General features: G+C 40.1%; 1 protein-coding gene across 2 annotated transcripts in view; it reads left to right on the top strand.

The window, feature by feature from the left end:
- RELN (reelin) overlaps nucleotides 1–24,630 on the top strand; it is a 459,315-nt gene that overhangs the window by 414,475 nt on the left and 20,210 nt on the right. For both annotated transcript variants that reach the window (XM_070617061.1, XM_070617060.1), the window contains exons 47-57: nucleotides 3,990–4,130; nucleotides 5,358–5,535; nucleotides 7,207–7,400; nucleotides 10,714–10,970; nucleotides 14,420–14,574; nucleotides 15,627–15,841; nucleotides 18,008–18,185; nucleotides 20,370–20,545; nucleotides 20,690–20,796; nucleotides 22,059–22,301; nucleotides 22,889–23,064. In XM_070617061.1, coding sequence (XP_070473162.1) covers nucleotides 3,990–4,130; nucleotides 5,358–5,535; nucleotides 7,207–7,400; nucleotides 10,714–10,970; nucleotides 14,420–14,574; nucleotides 15,627–15,841; nucleotides 18,008–18,185; nucleotides 20,370–20,545; nucleotides 20,690–20,796; nucleotides 22,059–22,301; nucleotides 22,889–23,064 — 2,020 coding nt within the window. The remainder of the gene's footprint in view (nucleotides 1–3,989; nucleotides 4,131–5,357; nucleotides 5,536–7,206; nucleotides 7,401–10,713; nucleotides 10,971–14,419; nucleotides 14,575–15,626; nucleotides 15,842–18,007; nucleotides 18,186–20,369; nucleotides 20,546–20,689; nucleotides 20,797–22,058; nucleotides 22,302–22,888; nucleotides 23,065–24,630) is intronic.

The raw sequence follows: 24,630 nt of genomic DNA, 5'->3' as shown, positions 1-24,630 counted from the left end.
TTTACAAGTAATGGTAGGGACAGGATTATTTTGTACAGGTTGATAGAGAGTTTTCGAGGGTTGACTTATTGAGAATATGGAGTAATAATGAACCAAGAGATCCTTGACTCATCTCAGTTTTGTGAGTGAATCCGTGTGACTGAGGGCACAGGGCCTCTGCTTCTTTGTTGGTAGAGTGAGAGGGTTGGCTCTGTTTTCTAGTCCTAAAGATCCTAAATGTTTTATATATCTCTTTGAGAGTAAAGGAAACACCAGGGAAGAATGAAAAGGTTTTTAAAAATTCTGTATGGTTCCTATCAGAGGGCTTCTTCTCCCATTGATGATGATGACAGTGAGGACCTCATAGGTCGACAGAGTCATCCTGAAGAAAAGAACAAATATAAAGACTCTAAAATGTGTATTGAAACCTATCAAAAGACGTGGAGGCGGTGCGGGGAAAGGTTCCTGGGGAGAGCAGTGATGAAACCATACTATTGACAGTAACGTTTTTTAACTGCTTCGCACTGGATATTTAATTATTAAACACAATTATGGAGCACTTACTGTGTGCTGTAGATGGAGAGGAAATGATATAAATTCAGAAAAGAAGCAAGGGGAGACATTTCAAGGATATGGAAAGAGGAGAAATCGGCTCTGGGGCCATTTTCCCCCCAAGTCCAGGAAGCAGCAGCTGGTGGTGGCCATCATAATAAGGATGCTTCGGGATAAATGATGACACCTGCCGAGAGGCTGCACCAAGACACTCTCAGGTCTCGGTAAACACGAACTAATTAATTTTCACAACGCCCTGGTGAGGGGGGAAGTAGCATTTTCCTAGTTTTACAGATGGGAAGTGTCAGCCCATAAACATAAGTGATTTGGCCCCTTTACATAGTGAAGCTGTGACAGGCCTGGGAATAAGAAGTCCCAGAAATTCAAATTCCAGGCCTTCACTTTTAACTTACATTTTCAATTCATCCCCTTAGTGAAAGTGCTTCCTTTTCTTGTAAAATAATTTTGGATCATGCATGTACCCCTGTCTCGTGGGTACATAATTACTAAGCGTAGTTATTCCCAAGAATGTAAAACCATCACATTTGAGACAGAGCCTTAGGATTCATCTAATTTAACCCCCTCGTTATACGTGTTAAGTTCCTCACCTCGGACATAGAACTTACTGGTACCGGAATACAGGTTAGAGCCCTTATTCATCTTTACTCTTATTGCCCAACTCGTACATTCTATGCGTGGTCTCCCCCTGTTTCCTTTCCTGTGGAATGTCACAGAGTTATACAGCTGAAAATGTCGTGATTAGAAGTCCCTGTAAAAGCTGTCAGCCCCAACACTGCCTCTGGCCCTTAAACCCTCTGTACCGTCTGTTAAGTGGCTGCCTGGACTGTGCTTAAACACAACCAGGAATCAGAAAACCACCACTGCTGGCAGCCCACGCCACAGCCTACCTGCTAGGAAGCTCTCTTCCGCCTTTAACAGCAGTCAGATCACTGCCCCCTCCACAGCTGACCCCGGTCCCTGCCCACCCAACCTACAAGGCGTCTCTTATTTGACTCTCCATGGCCATCTTCATTGCTCTCAACTTAAGGTCCTTCCAGTAAATGCTTATGAAGCCCCTCTTTAGGTGTCACCAACAATAAAATGATAAATAAAGAGAAGAATCCAACAGAGGAAGCTATGCATAAATAGGCACTTTGAATAAAAGGTGATAAGGGCTTTGATGGAGCATGTATAAAATATTAGGGAACATGGAAATTTTATTACTTGCCTACTATCTAGAAGCACTGAAGATACAAAACAGTATTCCCTGAAGGGATGCAGAGAGAATTCCCTGCCCTTCAGAAGCTTATAGTCTAAAAGAAGGGCAGAATAAGTATATAAGTATTGACTTGTTATTAGAAGCCAAGTAATGATGTGCTGTGGAAATATGATATCCCATTCTGTTATGTATAACACGTTGCTGCGTGTAAACAGGCATAGCTATTAATAAACTTAGTCGTTAAAAATTCAGTGATCAGGGGCCAGCCGGGTGGCGTAGCGGTTAAGTGCATACATTCTGCTTCTCAGCGGCTGGGATTCGCCAGTTCGGATCCTGGGTGCGGACATGGCACCACTTGGCAAAGGCCATGCTGTGGCAGGCGTCCCACATATAAAATAGACGAAGATGGGCATGGATGTTAGCTCAGGGCCAGTCTTCCTCAGTAAAAAGAGGAGGATTGGCTGTAGTTAGTTCAGGGCTAATCTTCCTAAAAAAAAAATTTCACTGATCAGCAGGGCCACTGAGTTGCACAACCCTGGGGAGCCATCTTCATGTTGCTTTAGTAAGAATCGTGGTCCCTGGAGACCACTGCCTAGAGAGCGCCTACTAAGTGCCAGGCACCATACGCTGAGTGTGTAATGTTGAACAAAAAGAATTAACCCTGCTCCCTTGTAACTTACTCTCCTGAGGAGGAGACAGACATTTAAGAAATACATCTGCAAATGAATATATGACTACAATTCCGGTAAATGCTATAAAAGGAAAGGAACAGTTTCTGTGGAAGAAATGTAATTTTTAAAGGGATCCGAAAGAAGATTTTTTGGTGAGGCCCTGACATTTCCTCTGAGACCTGAAGGACACACAGGGGTTAACCAGGCAGAGAGAGAAGACAAACCAGCAGGCAGAAGGCGGGGGAGAGTTCTGTGAGCCTGGAGAAGGAGAGGACGAGCAGAGCTGCAGAAGTGAGCCAGGATGAGGCGCTGGAGCTGGGGGCCCGGCACAGGCAGAGCCTCATGCGCCAAGGGGGACTCTGAGGCTGAAGTAGGAAGCAATAGGAAGTGATCCGAGGGTGTTAGGTAGACCCGTCTCTGCTGGGAGGAATGGTGGGAGCTGGGAAGCAAGCAGCGTCGTGGAGAAATCAGCTAGTGCATAGATGCTCGTAAACAGACATCAAACTTCACTATTTTCAGAGCAAAGATTTTAATTCTAGTCTCTTTCTTTTCTATTTCCTAAACTTAACATAAACGTTTTCAATAAGAAAATCTCAAATCCTTGCTGTGGTTGGGTCTTTTGTCCTGCCTAAAACACGTATCTCTCAGTCAAGGGATTAACGGTGTCTTAATGACAAAAGTATATAAGTCCATAAAACAAAACTTGCTTTGGCTAATTATTTCCTCCGGAGGTCTTTGAATGTTCAAACTCACTTGAGCCTCAGGCTTTGTGTGGATTTTACTGCCATCTAGTGTCTCTGAAAATGTAAGTTTATTTGTGTTTCAGAACAAGACACTCCCTAAACCCGTGCAAATGAGCAAATATATTTCTGCTTCTGGAATGGGAGAATCTCTGTTTTGGTTTTATTTATATGCATTTAAGTCCATATAAAATAAGTCTGGTCTTATTTGTTACTGTCTCCCTTTTTTTCTGTCCAGTTATCTAGAGTTTCACTGATCTCTTTGACTTACATACCTACTGTCTTCTTAGGGCTTTCATTCTGAGAATTCCTCATGAATGCTGTGTGAGGTGGCCCAGTATGCCCACTGCCCAAAATTGTTTAGCTTTAAGGAGCAAGTAGGAGTTGAAACCCAGCCCATCTCCTGCTTCTGGAGTCAAATGCAGAGGGGTTGTGGCTGCTCAAAGACATGCATCTTTTCCTAATTGGCACATAGAAGTTAGCAGTGGCCTCAACATCCCTCCACAATGATTTCCACACAAATTCAGGGCTCACTGTTGCCCTGAGGCTTCTGGGTTTAGGATTAGTCTTAGTTTCTGTTTCATTCTGTTTTTACAAGGCTCACAAAGATCACTGGCTCAAAATATATTCTCAAGCTATTGCAGTGTGGTTTGGTTTGGTTTGATTAAAGTTTTGCATAGAATACTACAGTAATGAACGCTCCTTTCAGAACGCCAGTGGGGATGTATGTGCATTTGTGCTACACTCCTCCATGCACTTGTTCAAACGTACCAGAACACGTTCTCTTTTCCACCACATCCTTCATTATAATCCTGCTTTCCTTCAAAGGTCCCAAGCCACTCGTTTCCGTTGGCATCAACCAGCTCCTTTTGACAAGCAGCAGACATGGGCAATAGATAACGTCTATATTGGGGACGGCTGCATAGATATGTGCAGTGGCCATGGAAGGTGCATCCACGGAAACTGTGTGTAAGTAGACTTTTTTCTTCCTTCTGTAGGAAGTTTCTGACCCGCATTCCAGCCAGCAGATTTTCCTGAGACTGATTTTGAATCACTTCCAAGCTACCTTGGGTTATACGTTTTTCTGAAATCTGATATTGAGCCAACTGTGGAGTTGATGGATAGTGTATCTTCATTCTTGCTTAGAGATTAGGAACTGAACAATAGCTGTCTTGTCAGGAGAAGGCTGAATTATAATTGACTCTATTTTATTTCCTTCTCTGTTTCTGGGATACACCTGTGCCTTGAAAAAGACATTCAATGAGGTTCAAGAGTTCAGTATGTTGTGACCGAAAATAATACATCATAAATTTGCTCACTTAGGTCTGAATATATGTGATGATATGCGTTACTTGTGACTTAATCGGTATTCCTGTGTTGTTTGCATAAGAAAGTATATAAATGTCTGATGAATTTACAAGGCATATTTGATGGAGAGGTCTAGTATTTTACTCTTGGAGAACTTTAGCATTTTTTGAAGGATCTAAATAAAGTGTGTGTGTGTGTGTGTGTGTGTTGTGTAGAAGAGTGCTTTACTTTCGAAGATTATGCTGTTTGCTGGGGTAGAATGAGTGAAGGCGCTCATAGAGAATTCATAGCCCCTTCTCCACTAATATCTGCACACCTGGGAAGTCTTTCCTTGGATGAATGACTCTAGCCCATCTCCAGATTGACCTCTGAGACCCCTGAGCCTCCGGATCCTATATTCCTATTTCCTCCACACTGAATAGGGAAGTCAACTTTTTGGTCAAAGATGACAGATGCTATCCAAACTAGCTTCTGCTGTTTGGAACCTGGCCTCTTGGATTCCTAATTGGCCCAAAGTCTCTGTTGAAAAGACCAAAGTCATAAATCATTAGAGCCTACCAGTTTAGTTTGGCAGCTGCAATTGTTTTTCAGCCATTGGAGTTGTGTCCCGTAGAGACGGGCTTTGGTAAATTCTTTGAAGTTGCTTCTTTCTCTCCTCCTGTTAGCCCAAGTCACTACTTTGGGAAAACCTAGAGGCAGTTAATTCACAGCTTATTTCTAACCTAGAGCACTATTAAGGAGAACAGGTGCATTCTGGCAAACTCTGTGAAGATAAGTAACCTTTCATCGTCCTGGACTAGCAAAAAGAGTCGGCTTGACTAATTTGAGAACACACTTGTGGGGGCTCTGTTTGATGTTGACTTTTCCTTTCCCTTTCTCCGCACCCAGCTGTGATGAGCAGTGGGGTGGCCTGTACTGTGATGAGCCTGAGGCCTCTCTTCCACCCCAACTCAAAGACAACTTCAATCGGGCTCCATCCAGCCAGAACTGGCTGACTGTGAACGGAGGGAAATTAAGTACCGTGTGTGGAGCCGTGGCTTCGGGAATGGCTCTCCATTTCAGCGGGGTGAGTGTTTGGCTGCTGGTTATTCCTTTCTGCATCCTCTGAGTTCCTCCCAGAAAAGTTGAGTCTCTTTGGAAGTTTAATTGGCAAATCAAAATGCAGAGTTAGACACTCGAAATGTTCAACCCTGATGTGAGCTTGCAACTTTATATGAATCAGAAAATACTAATTATTTCCGACAGTTTCCCTTCACAAATCAGTTGAGACAATTTAATTATGCAGAATAGTGTCTGCACAAGGCATATTTAAGTAGACGTTAAAAAATGACACAAATGGGGGCCAGCCAGTGGCGTAGTGGTTAAGTTTGCATGCTCTGCTTCAGTGGCCCAGGGTTCACAGGTTTGATCCCAGGTACGGACCTAGCACCGCTCAACGAACCATGCTGTGGCAACGTCCCACATAGAAAATAAAGGAAGATTGGCATGGATGTTAGCTCAGCAACAATCTTCCTCAAGCAAAAAGAGGAAGATTGGCAGCAAATGTTAGCTCAGGGCCAATCTTCCTCACCAAAGAAAAGGACTTAAATGAATTTCCATCCTGAGAGAGAGAGACCTTGAAAAATGGGTGGGTCTTCCATCTGGATGATGCTCTAATTGGAAACCCAAGGTTGCAACAGATTTGGGATTTAAGGAGCCAAAAATCTGGAAAATGAGCTTCAGTGTTTCCTGAATTTATTAACAACAATTAATCTTTTCTATAAATTATCCAAGAAAGAATAATTGTCAGTAATTATTAGACATTTGTATTTATAGCAGGTTATTTTGTGAATGACAGCAGCAATGTTAGAAATTTTTTTTGAGAAATTTTGTAATCATTCTACCTTGCTGCCAAAGATGACTTCTTTAAAGATAGAATTTCTCCAATACCATAATTAAATACCCCTCAGAGGCCAGTTAATTTTAAAAATTACAAATTCACTGTCGGATCTTCATTTCTCTACCATTTGTGCCAATGAAGTATATTATTTCTATTCAGTGTTTTAGCCCAAGAGTAACAAGAGAACATACAGCATATAGGATTTCTAGAATCATCAACAATGACTAAGAATGCAGAGTTCTCAATACTCTTTCTAGCTTGAGTGAAACTCTAGGAGACATAGTTTTCCTCATATGTTCAACTGAGAAATATCTACCTGTATACATTAATTAATATAGATGATGTTAAAATCAGCTATAAAGGTATAATAAAATGCATTACAACTATTATCTCTAATTATAAGTATATGAAATTTTTAGATGTAGTCATTTTTAAATTTCATGTTAAAAAGTGATCTCCATATGCTATTTTATTAATAACTGAAGCCTTTTTAAAAATCTAATAAGTGCCTGTGAATAACTGGAAATAGTTTAATAAAAATGCAGAACAGTTACTTTAATTCCAGCTCTCACATTGCTTAAAAGAAAATAGAAGAGAATCTCCTTGAACACATTGCCCTTTGTAAGGAAGTTCTAATACTGAAATTTCAAAGTTCAGCAAAAATTTGCTGAGTACCTACTGTGTGCTAGAGGCCATGCTAGGAGCTAGTATCAGAGGAGAGATGATAAGAATATCAGTATTGCAATACCATGTGATTTGTATTACAAAAGAAATATGAAGAGGAGGAAGCCAGAGAAAACCTGAAACCTGCCGTTACAACTCATGGCTGTTTTGTTGCATTCTGCTTCTTTTCCTTAGGGTTGCAGTCGACTGTTGGTCACCGTGGATCTAAACCTAACTAATGCCGAGTTTATCCAATTTTACTTCATGTATGGATGTCTGATCACACCCAACAACCGGAACCAAGGTGTTCTTCTGGAATATTCTGTCAACGGAGGCATTACCTGGAACCTGCTAATGGAAATTTTCTATGACCAATACAGTAAACCTGGGTTTGTATTCTGTTTTATCTCTAATAACCAGTATGTTGGGCAAAGATGCTTGGTAAGGCCTACCAGCAATCAATCACAGGGAGCACAGAAAACCTAGACCTTACTTCATCCATGGGGATGCCTCTGAGACCGACATGAACATAAGGTTTCTGAGCTGGATGAACAGCTGGTTTGGGTTTTTATTTTAAGAACAACTAGTTTTCAAGTCCCAGCATAAGATAAGATCCTCTATCACAATGCCAGTAATAAATAGACCCAGTACAAAAACACGTATAAATTCATGAGTATATGGTAATTAATTTCAACAACATTTTGGGAAAATGGAAACAGGAAAACAGTGTATATCTTTATTTGTTTATGTCGTGTTCACTCCATTTCAGAGAACTGGAGGCTAGAAAATAAACACAGTAAAATGTAAATATCCTTAAGAACCCTAGACTCTATTTCTAAATTTCTCGTTAAAAAACTCTGAATAAACACAATGTATCCGTCATTTAAACAGGCCACGTTGAGGCGGCATCCCACATCCCACAACTAGAAGGACCTGCAACTAAGATATACAACTGTGTACAGGGGGGGTTTGGGGAGAAAAAGCAGAAAAAATAAAAACGATTGGCAGCAGTTGTTAGCCCAGGTGCCAATCTAAATAAAAATGATAGAGCATATTTGTTAAAGTAGGAGGAGGAGAAGAGGGAAGAAGAAGGTAAGAGGAGAGAGGAGAAAGCTGGAGGAGAGGGGAGGGGAGCAGAGCAGAGGGGAGGAATGAACACAATCCAATCAAGAAATGTAAAATAAATTAAATGCACCAAAAAAAAGAAGAAGAAACACAGATAGTCCTTCTGTGCATGGCACACCAGGTACAGGCTAAAAATCAAGTAAAATAAAAATGATTAAAGAATCGTGTAGATAATCATTTAAATTCAATGTATCAGTTAGGAGTAGATTCAGCTGCGAATGACAGAAAACCCAAAATAACTTGAACACAAGGGGTTTTTTCCTCTTTTATGTGAATCAGATCCATAAGAAAGTAGCTCGGGGCTGCTGCAGTGGCTCCATGGGCACCAGAGACCCAGGTTCTTTCTACCTTGTTCTTCTGCCATACGGAATGCGTGACGTCCATCTCATGGTCCAAAAGGGCAACTTCGGCTCCTCCCCATCCCAGCCAGCAGAAAGGAGGATGGGGCGAGAAGGGTGTGCCATCCCTCTTTAAGGACACTTCCCAACCATTGCCCCTACTTCTGTTTGCATTCCAGCAGCCAGAACCTAGTCACAGAGACACACCCACATGCAAGGGAGTCTGGGCACGTTGTCTTTATTCTGGGCGACTCTTCACCCCGCTAAAAAGATGGGCTTCTATTATGAAGGTGGAAGGGAGGATGGCAGTGGAGGAAATGCCAGCAGTCTCTGCCACAAGCAAAAGTTTTAAATCCTGTCCTTGCACTAAAGTTGGATGCCAGTAAAGGAATCCAAAAAGAAGCTAGGTGGTACACAGTGTCATCGTGCAAAAAAATGTGCTCATCCATTAGTAGCAGATAACAGACACACCAAGTAAACTGCTTCCTTGGTCTTTCTGGAGGGAAGTTATGAAGACTCTCAAGTAGGAGTTCCTGAACCCTGAAACAGCACAACGTACAGGGAGAAGGAAGTTGTTTCTTAGAATAAAAGCATAACCGTCTAATCTGCTTTAGTTCTCTGAGGGAGGAACAAGTTGACCAAGGTAGGAACAGTGGTCATAATTTATTTAAACTTTGAGCAGCCTTAGATAAATTTCCACTCCAAAGGTTTTTTTAAATGAGAGAGAGGAAAGGAAGAGAAAGGAAACTAATTTAGAAATAGGATAGGAAAATAAAGATAAAAGATCATTGCTCTGGGTAAAGAAGAATGATTGTGCGTCCCTCCAGGAACAGAAGGATTTCTGATGTTGTCTACTACATTTAAAAATCTTAGCTAAACATGCCAAGTCAATGGAGATAAATTATATAAAGATCTTACGAGGTGAGCATATAAAATGGGGGTGGGGAGGGGTGCAGATGAGGTTCAAAATTGAGATGCATGAGGAAAGTAACTTTGGAAAAGATTGTTTGTCTAAAGACTGGTGGTCTCCAAACTCCCAGTAACTACACTGGTAGGGGTCTAGGATTCACCGTCTACACTTTCCTTCCCTAAGACCAAGATCCACTTAGCCGTCATGGCCCAAAGGGGCATGAAATGATGGACATAATCCAAAAAAGTATTTAAAATCCAAGTACTGGAAATCCAACTAAAAGCATCCTAGTTTTGAATGGATCTTGATTGGTCCCCATCTGGAATACTGCCTACTGTTCTGGTCACTAGATCTCAAGGAAGACATAAAAGAGAGAAGAAGAAGCAAAAATAAGATCAACAAGGAGATGCTGTGTAAACAAAACTAAAATAATGAAACCTCCTCAGTGTGAAAGACGAGACCTAAAGGGGTCATCGTCGAAGCCCTCAGCTTAAGGGTTCTTCACAGGATGAACCTGGGCTTCTTGGCCCTGTCCTGGAGCACCAGCACCGAGAGGCAGCCCTTGAAAGGAAAGGGAGGTAGATGAACATGGATAAAAAGATGAGACTGCACAAAGGAGAGCAAACCTAAGGAAATTGTTTTCCCCAATAGACTTTATGAGTTGTGAATATAAGTTTGAAAGGATTTGATATATTCCTGGGGTTAAATGCCTAATTGTGATTCAGGGGTATTTTAGACCTTATTTCTAGCTGGTTAGGGTTCATGTTGGAGCATGGAGCCATGTTTTTTCACGTCTGTCTTTGGTGACTGAGTTGGGGACAGCAAGCTGGCTTTGTTAGCCCTTGGTTCTCACTCAGTGTTTCTAAGTACAGTGTTTTCCGTAAAGCATAAAGACAAAGTCAATGTCAAACCACCGGTAACTGATAAATCAGTTACATACAGCCTGGTACCCTCAGGCCGAGAGCCCAAACATCCTGCCACAATCTAGCGTCCATATTCCTAGCAAATTGCTGGTACTCGTGGGAGTAGAATGAAATCAAGGTGCCAGGGAAAGGAAACAGATGAAACCAACCCCTAGGTGACAGAAAAAACATCAATATTGTTTTATGTCTACCAAAGCACATATACTCTAGGCCTACAGATCTGGAGGGGCCCTAGGCAAGCAGAAAATGATCGAGCCCCTCTAAGACCTGCCCAGGGACCATTAGAGTAAGCCGGTAGCTCCTCATCCACCATGTGACTTGCAATCTTATCTTGATTGTAACAATCTTTTACTGGCGGAGGACAGTTGACAAGACTTTTCCCACCCCCACCATCATTTTCTTACAGATTTGTGAATATCCTCCTCCCTCCTGATGCGAAGGAGATCGCTACTCGCTTCCGCTGGTGGCAGCCCAGACACGACGGCCTGGATCAGAACGACTGGGCCATCGACAACGTCCTCATCTCGGGCTCTGCCGACCAGAGGACGGTGATGCTGGACACCTTCAGCAGCGCCCCGGTGCCCCAGCACGAGCGCTCGCCCGCGGACGCCGGCCCCGTCGGGAGAATCGCTTTCGACATGTTTATGGAGGACAAAACTGCAGGTAAATTTTCCTGTAAATAAGAATCCAGTGGAAATGCAGGTGGATTGGGGTCTTTTCAAAAGAGGAGAATGTGGAGCCTTTTCCAGGTTCTCAACGGGAACAGGAACAGGGAAAGTGGTGTCACCCTTTTGGTTCTCTCAGCCTTCCTGGTTTACAGGGTAACTCAATCTTTGCTTTCATTCAAGCCAGCAACTGTGTTTTAATAAATAGCACTCTATAATTTGATTAACAGAATAATTTTCTTCTCTTAGAACCTTTTCATTTCTGTGTTTCCTGTTTTCTACTTTAGGTAGAAAGCCAATATTCCCTGGTCATGTGTTTTAATATCCAAAGATAAGTGTTGTGTTTTGCTGTGGGTCAGATGCGTTGGTGATGGCGTATCATGTCTCCGTGTCCAAGGTCCGCTTGTTCCTCTTCTTTCTCGTTAGGAGAGGCCCAGTGCTCCTGGTGAACTAGGAAGGATCTCTTCGTGCTGTTCTTATTTTTAATATCTTGTTGTCTTTTCATTTCTTAACACTATTCTGGACACTTTCTTTTAAAGTCGTGTCCTATTAAGCACGTGGCTTTGTCATGCCGCGACCTTGGCCATACTACATAAAATATTGTATCTTGAGATAAAGTAGTGATGTTTAATTATACGACCCATACCAACACTGCAAGTGTTATCTGAACAGTGAAAATAGATATGGATATTAAAATCACCACTGTAGATTCATCAGACAGTGGGCAGACAGTGGGACTGTGTCACACCCAACTCAGCGCTAGAATCCTGCACAGAAAGGACAATCTGGATGGATTTTACAATAAGACTGGTAAGAACCTCCAAGACGAATGAAACCTATGCTGAAAAAATCTGAAGTCTAAGAAATTTTAGTAATTAAAAATACTTAATTATTAATATTATAAAAGTAATAACATGTTCAAAGTGTGAATTTTAGAAAATACAGAAAATCATGAAGATGAAAATAAAAACACACCAAGGATAACCATTGTCAATATTTTGGTATTTTTCTCAGAGTCTTTTTTTCTGTGCCTTTATATAAACATATTTTTAACAAAATTATAATCTTAAATTATACATATTTTGTAGCCGGCTTTTTTTCATTTAGAATTAAATCTTGATCATTTCCCCATGCCCTTAAGTATCTTTGAAAATGTAGTTTTAATAGCTGTATATTCCATCATAATTTTTTTTATTTTGACATTGTTGAATATTTAGATGAATTATTCTCATTAATTTATTTATTAGTATGTCACATTGCACAGCGGTATAACTGAAAATAGTTAATAAAAGTCACTCTTTTAAATAGAAAAAGTTTAAAACGTTCTTCACTATCAAGTAGTCTTATTCTCTTAAGAAGGTTATGGAGGAGATTTACTTACATAGATCTGGCTCAGAACTTTGCTAAGTTACTCATTTATTTTTCCCTGTGTGGTGGTTACATAAGTGAGTTTATGATCAGAGAATAATGTGAGCACTGCTTCTGTATGAATAAAAGCGAATACGGATTATTTTTCTAGTACCTCAAATACTGATGTTTACGTTAGCCTTAAATGTGATGTACAATTGAAGGAACAAATTTTCTGGCTTCTCCTTGTCTTGCAAAAATGGTGTTCCTAGAACTGTACTCTCTACTTACGGAGGAAGTTTCTGATAGTGCAGAAGAGATTGATGAGTTCGTTGATTGATGTAAGCCCTCTTTCATCAGGATTGCAGACTTCTTGCATAAAATAAAATATGTACCCCAGAATCAACTGGCTCAGGGTATTCTTAGTGGAATTCAAATTTCTGTGCACTTTGACTCTTGAGTCCTGTATCTGTGAGAGAGGATTAAATGTATCTCCAAACCCCATGAATGAAATCTAACAGATAGTGGCATTGTGGGAGACATTTGAATCCCAGAGATGAACTTCTTCTTCTACAGGTGTATGTTGTGCTCAGGCAAAATCAAAAAGACACAACACAGGTGACGGCTGAATTCCAGTTAAATTGTGTGGTCCCTTCTCGGACTCCTCTGAGGCCATCCAACTCCATGACTTACACAGTTGCCCCAGGCCTCCAGTTGCACCTGTTCACCTCCTCTGTAAATGCTGGAGCTAACCAGGACACTGTCAGAGAAAAGTCGGACCTATAAAGTCAAAGTATATTGTGAATTGGATGCAACTTATGGATACTTTTAATTTCCAACCTTTCTGGTATAAAATCATGATGTTAACAATACCTCTTCCAGAAGAGAAAGGGAATTGTGAGGGATTTTCCTGTATGTGTGTGTGTGTTTGAGAGAGAGAGAGAGAGAGAGACAATAGGATAGACTGTGCACTAGTCAAGTCATAATCTTGCTGCTCAAATTTTCCTTAGACTCTTACAAGCTTTTTTCTAATCACTTTACTGAGGTATAATTGACCTACAAAAAGCTGTAGATGTTTAATGTATACAACTTGATGAGTTTGGAGGTAAGCGTGTACCCATGAAACCTTCACCACAATCAAGGCCATAAATTTATCAATCACCTCCAAGTTTCCTCCCACACCGCCCCCTTTTTTTTTTTTAAAGATTTTATTTTTTCCTTTTTCTCCCCAAAGCCCCCCCAGTACACACTTGTATATTCTTTGTTGTGGGTCCTTCTAGTTGTGGTATGTGGGACGCTGCCTCAGCGTGGTTTGATGAGCAGTGCCATGTCCGCGCCCAGGATTCGAACCAAGGAAACACTGGGCTGCCTGCCCCAGAGCGAGCGAACTTAACCACTCGGCCACGGGGCCAGCCCCCACCGCCCCTTTTTTTTGATATTGGTTTTTCTGTTATGGTAAGAGCATGAAACGTAAGATCTACCCTCTGAGCAAAGCTTAAGTATATCATACAGTGTTGCTAACCATGGGCCATATGTTGTACGGTAGGTCTCCAGAACTTAGTCGCCTTGCCTTACTGAAACTTTGCGCCCTCTGACTGACACTTCCCCATTTCTCTCTCCTCCCAGCCCCTAGTAACCACCATTCTACCCTCTGGTTCTATGAGTTTGACTGTTACAATTTTTTTCATTACTCAGATGATACTACCAGAATTTGAGTAGAAGCAGCTAACTAACTTCCCTGTCGTGTTACTAAAAATTCTTTCTCCTTCTTAGATCTGCCTAAAAAGTTAAACGTCTGCCAGAAAAACATAGATATGCATTCCCCTTTGTTTTTCATTTATAACACCTACAATACACTCTTTTTTTCCCAAAGGTAGAGTTACTAATATCAGATAATAGATATTTATCAACCTCCCAGTATCCATCCATGTTCCTAAAACAAGGTGCTTACGTTAGTGTTTTGTCTGTGGTGTGTGTAACTAACATATTATAAGAAAGATTCCTACTTAAAATAATTCTGGATCTTGCTTCAAGTGAAAATTTGCCTCAAGTATTTTTGTCATAAATTTGTCATAAAATTTTTGTTTTTTTTTTTTTAAGTGAATGAGCATTGGCTATTCCATGATGATTGTACCGTAGAAAGGTTCTGTGACTCTCCTGATGGTGTCATGATTTGTGGCAGTCATGATGGAAGAGAAGTGTATGCAGTGACCCACGACCTGACCCCTGCGGAAGACTGGATCATGCAGTTCAAGGTGACAATGTTACGGCCTCAATTACATAAATAACCATACAGTAGCGATATAAAAATGAGAAAAAACTCTAGAGACAAAGACCATATAATATTTCATTCACCTAATATATACTTTGAAAAATAAAATTTACTATTAAGGTAATATACATCTCAACAGGATATAACTTAATGATTATAAGTATTTTATTTCTGAACTATTTCAAGGTGAATCTTTCATAAGAGTAAATGTGGCTCTGCTTGCGATTAAACACTGATAGAGCAAAATATTGATAATAAAAATGTAGGATACTGATTTCAATTCCCTGAATTTAAACCATTATATGACTTAGGGAATTTTTTCCTTTAAGAAAAGATTAAAGCTATTATGGTTATATCTACTTTTTTTTACAAGAGCATTTTGATGTTTCTGGAGAAAGAAAATTATAGAAAACAAAGATGTGATTAACATTAATGTCATCATCAATTTTGGCCAAGATTTTATGTCAACGGATTTATTCTGTCTACTTCAATCCCACTGTATGAGCAATAAATGTTGCATGATGACTGTCCCCATCAGATAGGTGCTGTGCCTTATTAAAAGGACCCTCTGTTATCACTTCATTGCATCTTACTTCTAGCTGAAAGTGATTTATTGAGAGTCATAAATTGTATGACAAAACAGTAAACTTGGTAAAGCTGTTCGCAATCCTTCTTGGTCGAGCGTTCTGCCAAATAGAAGTGCCAGACCATTAGCACAACAAACAACAATTTGTAAGAGTGGGCCCGGGCCTTGCAAGGCAACCAGCCAGCCATGGCAGAAGCCCAGGTTTCAGCTTTTCTCCAAACTCCCTGCACAATCTATTTGGCACTTTCCGTAGTTTGTCACCTTGGGCAACCACATCGACTGCCCCATCCATCAGAAGAGCAAATCTTGAACCTGAAAGTACGAGATGGATGTGGTACGCTGTCTGTCAAGTGATCAGCAGCTTTCTTGCTGTCAAGTCCTAAGGCCTAAGAGCAGAAACATGTAATATTGTTTTAATACCTTAACAGTCTTGCTTTTCTGTTTGTTAGATCTCTGTTGGATGTAAAGTGTCTGAAAAAGTTGCCCAGAATCAAATTCATGTGCAATATTCTACTGACTTCGGTGTGAGCTGGAATTATCTGGTCCCTCAGTGCTTACCTGCAGACCCGAAATGCTCTGGAACTGTTTCCCAGCCATCTGTATTCTTCCCAACTAAAGGGTGGAAAAGAATCACCTACCCACTTCCTGAAAGCTTAGTGGGAAAGTAAGTAGAAAATTAAAATAAAGCCTGCTTCCAAGGATCCAGAGGGAGATTAGGGACATGGTTGTCAAGCCTGAAATTCTGCATAATTGTGGGTAAAATGCTCTCTTCCTCCCTAACTCTAAAGGTTCTCTAATTGGTGACCTCCATGAGGAGCTCACTTGAAGGAGACCTCAAGTTGTAATCCTCAATGGACCTTGGCGGTCCCTTCCATTTTCCACACCTCAGTGTCTGCAAATGGGGAGAGAGCAACAGTGAAGGCCTTGAAGCCAGATGAAAAGGTGTATGCTACCTTATGGACCTTATCCACCGTGGTCCACCGTGCACCATACACTTTCCACATTACTGCCTTGTCAACCCGTGATAGACGGAGCCAAGAACAAATCCTAACTCATCATCATATCTGTACAGATCCTAACTCTTCATGCTAATTGTATATGTGTGGTTTGTAGGTTTCATTTTTCTCTTAAGAAAACATTGTGTTCTGTACCTGTTGTGAAAAGTAATTAGCCTGGAGCAGTAGTGAACCAAGATAATTAAACTGTTCTCTGAAAAGTCTGTAAGTTAATTTAAGGCGATTCTAAAACATTTCCCTTCAAATGAAAAATTAGGGAAAAAGATACCCTAAAGAAAATGACAGGTGTACTTCCACCATATGAATCATAGAGTCTGGCTAAATGAAGAACCTTCTTGTGAAACAGAATTGTGGTATCTGATCAGAACACATAGAGCCTTTGAATAAGGTGCTGACACACAGCTTTCCCGGTGTCCCACAGATGTCATTTACTACCTGCCCACTCACAGTTTTCTGGAAGAAATATAAAGAACTTAGTCAATTAATATGCCAGGAAACTAAATCAGGACACTTTCAGCTACAAGTGAAAAAAAACAATTCAAACTGGCTCAGTTAAAAATGAAATGTATTATAACTATAATTTAAAAAATCCAAAGATAAGTGGACTCCTCTAGGATTGATTGGTTCACAAGGTCAACAGGGTCTTCAAGGACATTGTTATTTCTTACTCTTTTACTCTTACTCTTACTGTTTGCTCCACTGTCCACACATTGATGTCATACTCAGCCTTCAGGCTGGTTCCCCTCACGAACGTAGATGGCTTCCAGAAAACTGGAGCAGAATGCATCTTTGCCCATGTCCAATGAGAGAGAGAGTTACCTTTCTTTCAGACAGAGCTGGAGCAAGCACCTCCCTGCATTGCATTGGTACCAGTTAGCTCAAGAAGGCCCATTCCTGGCCCAGTCAGTAGGTAGGGGAGTTAGATTATGAGGATATCCCATATGACTCATCTGGGGTGAATTGGATGCTGGGGAACCAGCAAAACATCATCGCCTCATCTTCCCCCTCCCGTTCTCATTTTTAGTAACGAGGCATAATTTACATTCGGTAAAATGCACACATCTTAATTGTTTAGCAAAATAGGTTCTTACCATTATGTAACCCGTGTAACCACCACATAGAACAAGATAGAGAACATTTACGTCACCCCAGAAAGTCCGCTCATGCACTTTGTGCTCTGCACCAAACTAGTGCGACGTATTTTAATCTAAGGTTAATTATGTGGCTTGTATTTTCCCCAGAAGACAGAGAAGAACAGTGATGAAATTAAAATCTCAGGGAAATTGTCCTTTAATATAACCCTGTCAAAATTGTTTTCTAATTAGTGGAATTAACTCTGATAATATAGATTATCTTTGGGGAATTCAGAAGTTGCCGTTTCCCCGTCACCCGAGGGCTGTGTGTACACTGACAAGGATTCACTCACTTTCTGTACGGGTTTCAGAAATGCAGCTAATGAACCTAAATCGTGTTGCAACCTCTGGACTCCAGTACACAAGGAACCTGATTTATGATGGTTACAGATTTGCATTTTAAAATGTTCCTATTGCTTGAAATAGGGATTCTGCTGTATTTTCATTTTCTTTTACAAGTTTGCTCACATATTATAAAATTGAAATGAAGCTAGCTTTAGACTTCCATTACGAAAAATAGAAAAATAATGGCAGTCAGAAAATATTTTTCATTAACCCACTTGGTCCGGTCACAGTGGCTTCAGTGTTTTTTTCTCTTGAGCACTGCATGTACACGCAGGAAAGTGGACTTGAATCAAGTTAACGTGTGGTTTTCCCTCCTTTGCTTTGTGTTGCCTCTAGTCCAGTCAGGTTTAGGTTCTATCAGAAGTACTCAGACATGCAGTGGGCCATCGATAATTTCTACCTGGGCCCCGGATGCTTGGACAACTGCAGAGGCCATGGAGACTGCTTGAAGGAGCAGTGCATCTGTGACCCGGGATACTCGGGGCCCAACTGCTACCTGACGCACACTCTGAAGGTAATGTTAAGGCCCCGGGGGAAGCATTTACCCACGTCGCAGGCCACGCCTTAAGAACCAATTTAAGCGTGAGGCTAATAGCTTCTAACAACGTTCTTTGGGCCCCCAGGAAATAGATCCTTTGGATGGAAACTAAAAAAATATGTCTTGGGTGTCTTAGATACAAGAATATTGGGATCAAGGTCCAGTACAGTTTACCCAATTTATAAAATAAACCAGATTTTATGGATTAACTATCATAAATACTCTTTCTTTTTAAAAGCAGACTTTTAAAGTCAATTTTAAGCCTTCTTTACTTCACTTTTTCAGTAGATGTTCTGTTGGAAGGAAGATATTATTGTTATGAAATAAAACAACATAGATACATTATCACAAAAATTTTTTTTTAGAAAAGCCTAAACAATACCTGAATTATTGCTCAGAAAATTCAGTGTTCTGCTTAGCTGACTGCTGAAACGTGGCTGTGTATTAAGAATGGAGATGTCATTCTTGAAGCTTTAGCTGCGGCATCATTATTTAATATGCCAAGCAAATGCAGTTGTCCAACACAGTTGCCATATATGCATTCTATTTCTGTGAATAAATATTATGCATTCATCACTTCAATAACAGAAAAGTGATTAAGCTACAAAAAGCACCAGTGATTAAAATTGAGCATATTAAGTAGCAAACAGTGTAAATAAAACCTGTTCTGTATGTTCTTTTTCTACAATACTTCAGCAACTTTGGAATTGATAAATTAAAAAAAATAAAGTTGTGCAAGGCTCACTTGTGTCTGAAGATGTTAGTGTATTTATTCAAATAAGATTACATAATCAACTGAGAGTATAACATGAGAAACAGAGCCATAGACAATGAATAAACTAAAAAAAAACCCCTAGTTTCTTTCATGAGCGTTCAAATCTCATTAGCCTTCCTCAGTTGGATAAGAAATTGTACAGCTCTGTATTAACCCTGATTCAAACCTTCCTAACAAGAGTTCACAAGGTTAAGGATGCACACCTTCTGACTCGTGCGTTCGTACATGTCAACCTCTATTTATAAAATTGCGTTTATTTGCTAACAGTAGAGACATCAGGAATGATGGACCACATGACTACATGTCTTTAACTATAGAGATGATTATGTTCTAAGTTTGTGGAACAGAGGGTCTGTTTAAATTGTTTTAACTACACGATAGAGCAACTAGACGTCTCTCCTAAAGATGTGAAAAAGTATACGGTTTTTCTGTATACACTTACTGCAGTTGCAACTGTAACAAATTGTTTTCATGATAAATATCCATCACTTAAAAAAAAAAGCCAAATAATCCTGCCTCAACCCAATGCAAAACTGTATTATGGATAAAATGAATGTACTATGGAGAAAATGCATAGAAAATCAAGATCTTGACTGTGATGTGATAGGATGAAGTAATTTGACATAAAATATAGCCATAATGAACCCTAGTATTTTATTTATCTACTCTCTTTGGACAATAGACTAGTCTTGGTTGTTGGTCATTCTTGGTTAAAAGGATAAACTGGAGACCCAGGGAGAATATTTTTTCTAGATTTTGAGTACTTCTCCCCATCTTCCTGTTTCTGGGCCCTGATAAACATGTGAAAAGTCTTTCAAGTTGCCTTCCAAGGTGACTTTTGACTTCACACGGAAGGCTTTGTATTCAGATGTCCTTTCCTAACCATATAGACATTCTAAGCTCACTCTGTGCTGGAACCTGAGGGCCCTGGTTGCCTAAAGTGGTAGGGGGTACACACTCCACGGGGAACGAGATAATCCATTGGGGAATGTTAGCCAAAAAGTGCCAGAATACCTGTTAGATCTTATTTCTTTAAGGTTTCAATTTTTGTGCAAGTAAATATATATATTTTGGGAGTATATGCTCAAGTAACTTTTTACAAATAGGAGTATTACTATACTCAGCTTTACAATTGTTTTAAGATTCTCTCCAGACTTTAAATTCCCTTAGTAAACATTATTTAAGCAGTTTAAATGACCTTCAATATATGATGGAAGAGAACATTGTGGAGATATCCTGTTGTGGTTTTTCATATCTTTGGAAATGCATTTGAAATCAGCTTTGATTTTTTAAAGTCCAAGATGCAACTCTGTATTGTCTTCAGCATTCCATAGTTATTATCTCAAATCGTTATTTTTAACTACGTGCCTCCTATTTTTTCCCAGACTTTCCTGAAGGAGCGCTTTGACAGTGAAGAAATCAAGCCTGATTTATGGATGTCCTTAGAAGGTGGAAGTACTTGTACCGAGTGCGGGATCCTTGCTGAGGACACTGCACTCTATTTTGGGGGATCCACTGTGAGACAAGCTATTACTCAAGATTTGGATCTCAGAGGAGCAAAGTAAGTCCATTTTTTGGTAATTTTATCTCAATATAGCAAATTGGCCCAAAGCAAGGAACACACGTGTAGAAGAAGTTGTCATCCAGGACTTGAGTAGACTTTTGTAATTAACTGTTCTGATGGGTAATATGTGCTTGCATTCAGATTCCTGCAATACTGGGGGCGCATCGGGAGCGAGAACAACATGACCTCCTGCCATCGGCCCGTCTGCCGGAAGGAAGGCGTGCTATTGGACTACTCTGCCGACGGAGGCACGTTTCAGGGGCGAAAGCTGCACCTTTCAGTGGATTCCCAAATTCCATCCAAGGCCTCTCAGAAAAGTCTCTGCAAAACGTTGCTGACTTTGCAATGCAGATAGTGAAAGTCACAAAGAGAAAGCCACAGATTTTAGTTGCATTACATGTTCCATACATGTGACTTCTGTGTTATGCAAAATCTACCCCAAAAGGGACAAGAGAGAAAACACATTAAAAAAATAAGTCTCCAGGGGCTGCCCCAGTGGCTTAGTGGTTGAGTTCGTGCTCTCCGCTTCCACAGCCAAGGGTTCGTTGGTTCAGATCCTGTGCATGGACCTACACACTGCTCATCAGGCCATGCTGTGGTGGCATCCCACATGCAAAATAGAGGAAGATTGGCACAGATTTAGCTCAGGGCCAGTCTTCCTCATCAAAAATAAATAAATAAAAATAAGCTTCTAAATGTTATGTAAAAATTCTCTATGCTTAACTGAAGTTTGATTCTAAATGATACAACTGAGAAATAAATTTTGTATGATTTTGCAAGTAAAAGATAATTTTAAAAACATTTTTAAAGCATTTTAAAAAGCTTTTGTGAGAACAAGCAATTAATAAATGCTGTATAGAATCTGTAAGAAAACTTTATTAATTGGGAAAGAAGATAGTCTGAATTTGTGAGTCTGTCATGGACTATTTTAATAAAATCCTGTTTTAGTTTGAAGTAGCTGGAACCAGACCAGTAACCTTTAGAAAATCAGCTTTAGCAGATAGATAATCATTCTTAACTAGCAGGTAAATAGATGGTCCTAAATATTTTAGGTTATTCGAAAGATGTTCTTAAGTAATTTAAACATCCCACCTACGGTCTTAAGACCGATAAGAGAGAAACTTTACATCAGTCCAACAAATTGCAAATTGTATACCTGTATTTTAAAATACTAGGAGTTCTTGTATAGAAACATGCAAAACATGGGTGTGTCTCATTGTTTATGAGAAATAATGCATATAGGAATCTAGAATAAAATTTTAAAAGCATAACATTTAATTTTTACTTCAATGTTTTAACTTTTGGTCAGTTATTTCTAAATACCCTTCCCCTCATATCATCAGCCTCTTTTTGAAACCATATTTGTTGAACACTTACATTAAAGTCAGTGAAATGAATTCTTCTTACCTGGTGGAAGATTTCTTTGGGAAGCGTACAGTAGCTGCAGTCTACCGGCGGTTTGTGGGGTTTTTCCAGATAGGTTACTGTGTTGGTGTATCTGTTATTATAGGAATTACTTGGACTTTGCTGCACGAGATGGATTATCAGAAATACATTTCTGTTAGACACGACTACATACTTCTTCCTGAGGATGCCCTCACCAACACAACTCGACTTCGCTGGTGGCAGCCTTTTGTGATCAGCAATGGACTTGTGGTCTCTGGGGTGGAGCGTGCTCAGTGGGCGCTGGACAACATTTTGATTGGTGGCGCGGAAATCAATCCCAGTCAGCTGGTCGACACCTTTGATGATGGTAAGCAACGAGACGCTGAAGACTCCTTCCTGTGAGCCTCCTGTCTGCTTATGTCTTCAGATGAGTTGCAACATGAAAAGCATTTAGAAGAGAGCCTAGGACGTAGTCACTGCTCAGCAGATGTTAGCTGTTATTCTGCCCAATGGCTTATAAATCTTCAAGGTTGGCTGCTTGTTGAAATGTCAACTGAGAGTTTAATGAATCTTGTTAAAGACAAAATATCCAGCTCTAAATATAATTTGAAATTTCAGTACCCCAAAATAATTTTAGTTTCTTTGGGAATTTCTATACCACAGAGATATACATTTCATTCGTTTAAAAGTGTACCGAGAAGAATTTTGCAATGGTGAAAGTTACCCAGACTAGCGATTACATTTTAAAAGTTGGGTGATCGTTATACTAGCACTTATTAATCTTTTCAAGATTTGATTTCTCATGTTGGATTTATATATTATACCAATTAAATAGAACAAATCAATCTTAAAGGGTAAGCAAAAAGCTAGAGTATAGACACTTAAGTAATACAACAATTAGCCAATCAGTTCAAGAGAATAATATACCATATTGCTCCCAATTTACCTTAACAGAAGGCACTTCCCACGAAGAAAACTGGAGTTTTTACCCTAATGCAGTAAGGACAGCAGGATTCTGTGGCAATCCATCCTTCCACCTTTACTGGCCAAATAAAAAGAAGGACAAGACTGACAACGCTCTCTCCTCCAGAGAACTCATTATACAGCCAGGATATATGATGCAATTTAAAGTAAGGGAGAGTGGCTCTTCCAAACAGAGTGTGGCATTACTCTTGGGGGGAGGGGCTGTGGGGAGGATGCTTTTTTTGGACAACTGTCAGGACATGATTGATTTCATTCGTTAAAAGAGACTTTGTCTGATGAGTAAAAGAAGTAACCTTTCACAAAGGCCTTTATCCCCTAGGTAGGATTATTTGAGCATAGATAAAATCTACAAATATTTTGGGACATAGCTAGAAATGTAACCATATTATATCTCATACATGTAATCTTGAGTTCACTTTCCCAAACTTTGAAAATGAAAAGTTCAAATAGGTACTTCTGCCTATTTCTCTCTTTTTCTCTGTCTCTCTCTCTTCCCCCTAGTCCTCTATCGCTTTCTCTTACTCTATGCCTATCTCACACATCAAGCCACTTTGCTTCTTAATCTATCCTTTTTCATTTTGTCTTTCTGTCTTTCTTTTGTCTCTGTCTTCCAAACACAAACCTGTACATTAACCCAGTTGTAACTTTCGAAATCCCCAAAGACGTAAAAAGGACTCTCAAATCTTTTAAATGCGTGTTTTATTCATATAGAAGGATGGAAAGGAAGGCATAGGAGGTAATTAATAGCCAATCAGAGAGAAAGATGAAGTAGTATCAATTGATGTCTTTCTCACTGCGAAACACATTAAAAAGGGGCATTACAGAAATACAGTGTATTACTAGATCATTTTAAAGGCAGACATTGTTGTTCTAATGCCTTTATTTGAAAAGATGTGTTACAATGGCAGTTCATGGCAAGAATCCTTATTAGCAGAAATAAGAATGTATTCATTAGCAGAAATAAGAACTTCAAGGATTAAGGGAGGGAAATGAGTTGTTTAATCAGGATAGAGTTTCACTTTTGCAAGATGAAGAAGTTCTGGAGATCTGTTGCAAAAGAAAAGAGGTATTCACTCTTTCCCTCAGCTCTATGTTAAACTCTCCTTCTGGACTGGAGGGTGAGGCCAGCTCCCCAGATGCTGTCACTCCCTCGGGACTATCCTTAACTTCATGGCGTGGAGGATGTTCAAGGTCCCATCCAGTGTTACACCACCCCTAATTCTGAGCCCAGTCCTTTAAGAGTGAAGGTTTTGGGGCCAGCCCTGTGGCACAGTGGTTAAGTTCGGCACGCTCCGCTTCAGTGGTCCGGGGTCATGGGTTCAGATCCCAGGTGCAGACCTACACCTCTTGTCAGCCATGATGTGGCAGCGACCCACATACAAAATAGAGGAAGATTGGCACAGATGTTGGCTCAGGGTGAATCTTCCTCAGCAAAAAATAGAGTGAAGGTTTTCCCTCTACCAGGTGCACACTGTGGCCCATGTCAGAGTCGTCATATTTGATTGAGTTTATTGGGGGTTCTTTTTCTCCCTCTATCAACCCAGCACTGAAGAGACTGAAATTTTCTTCTCTACCCGAGTCTGTTTGTTTAAAAAAAAGAAAAGTTGATCCCCAGAAATTTAATAAGTCAAGTATCACCAAAGCTACATTTTTGAAAGTCACCGTAGACTTTCTGATCCCTACATCCAACAGCTTTCACCCATTCCTCGTCT

This window comes from Equus przewalskii, chromosome 4 (assembly GCF_037783145.1).
Source record: "Equus przewalskii isolate Varuska chromosome 4, EquPr2, whole genome shotgun sequence".
NCBI lineage: Eukaryota > Metazoa > Chordata > Mammalia > Perissodactyla > Equidae > Equus > Equus przewalskii.
The sequence above is the reverse complement of the archived record's forward strand: the minus strand, read 5'-3'. Positions and strand labels throughout refer to the sequence as shown.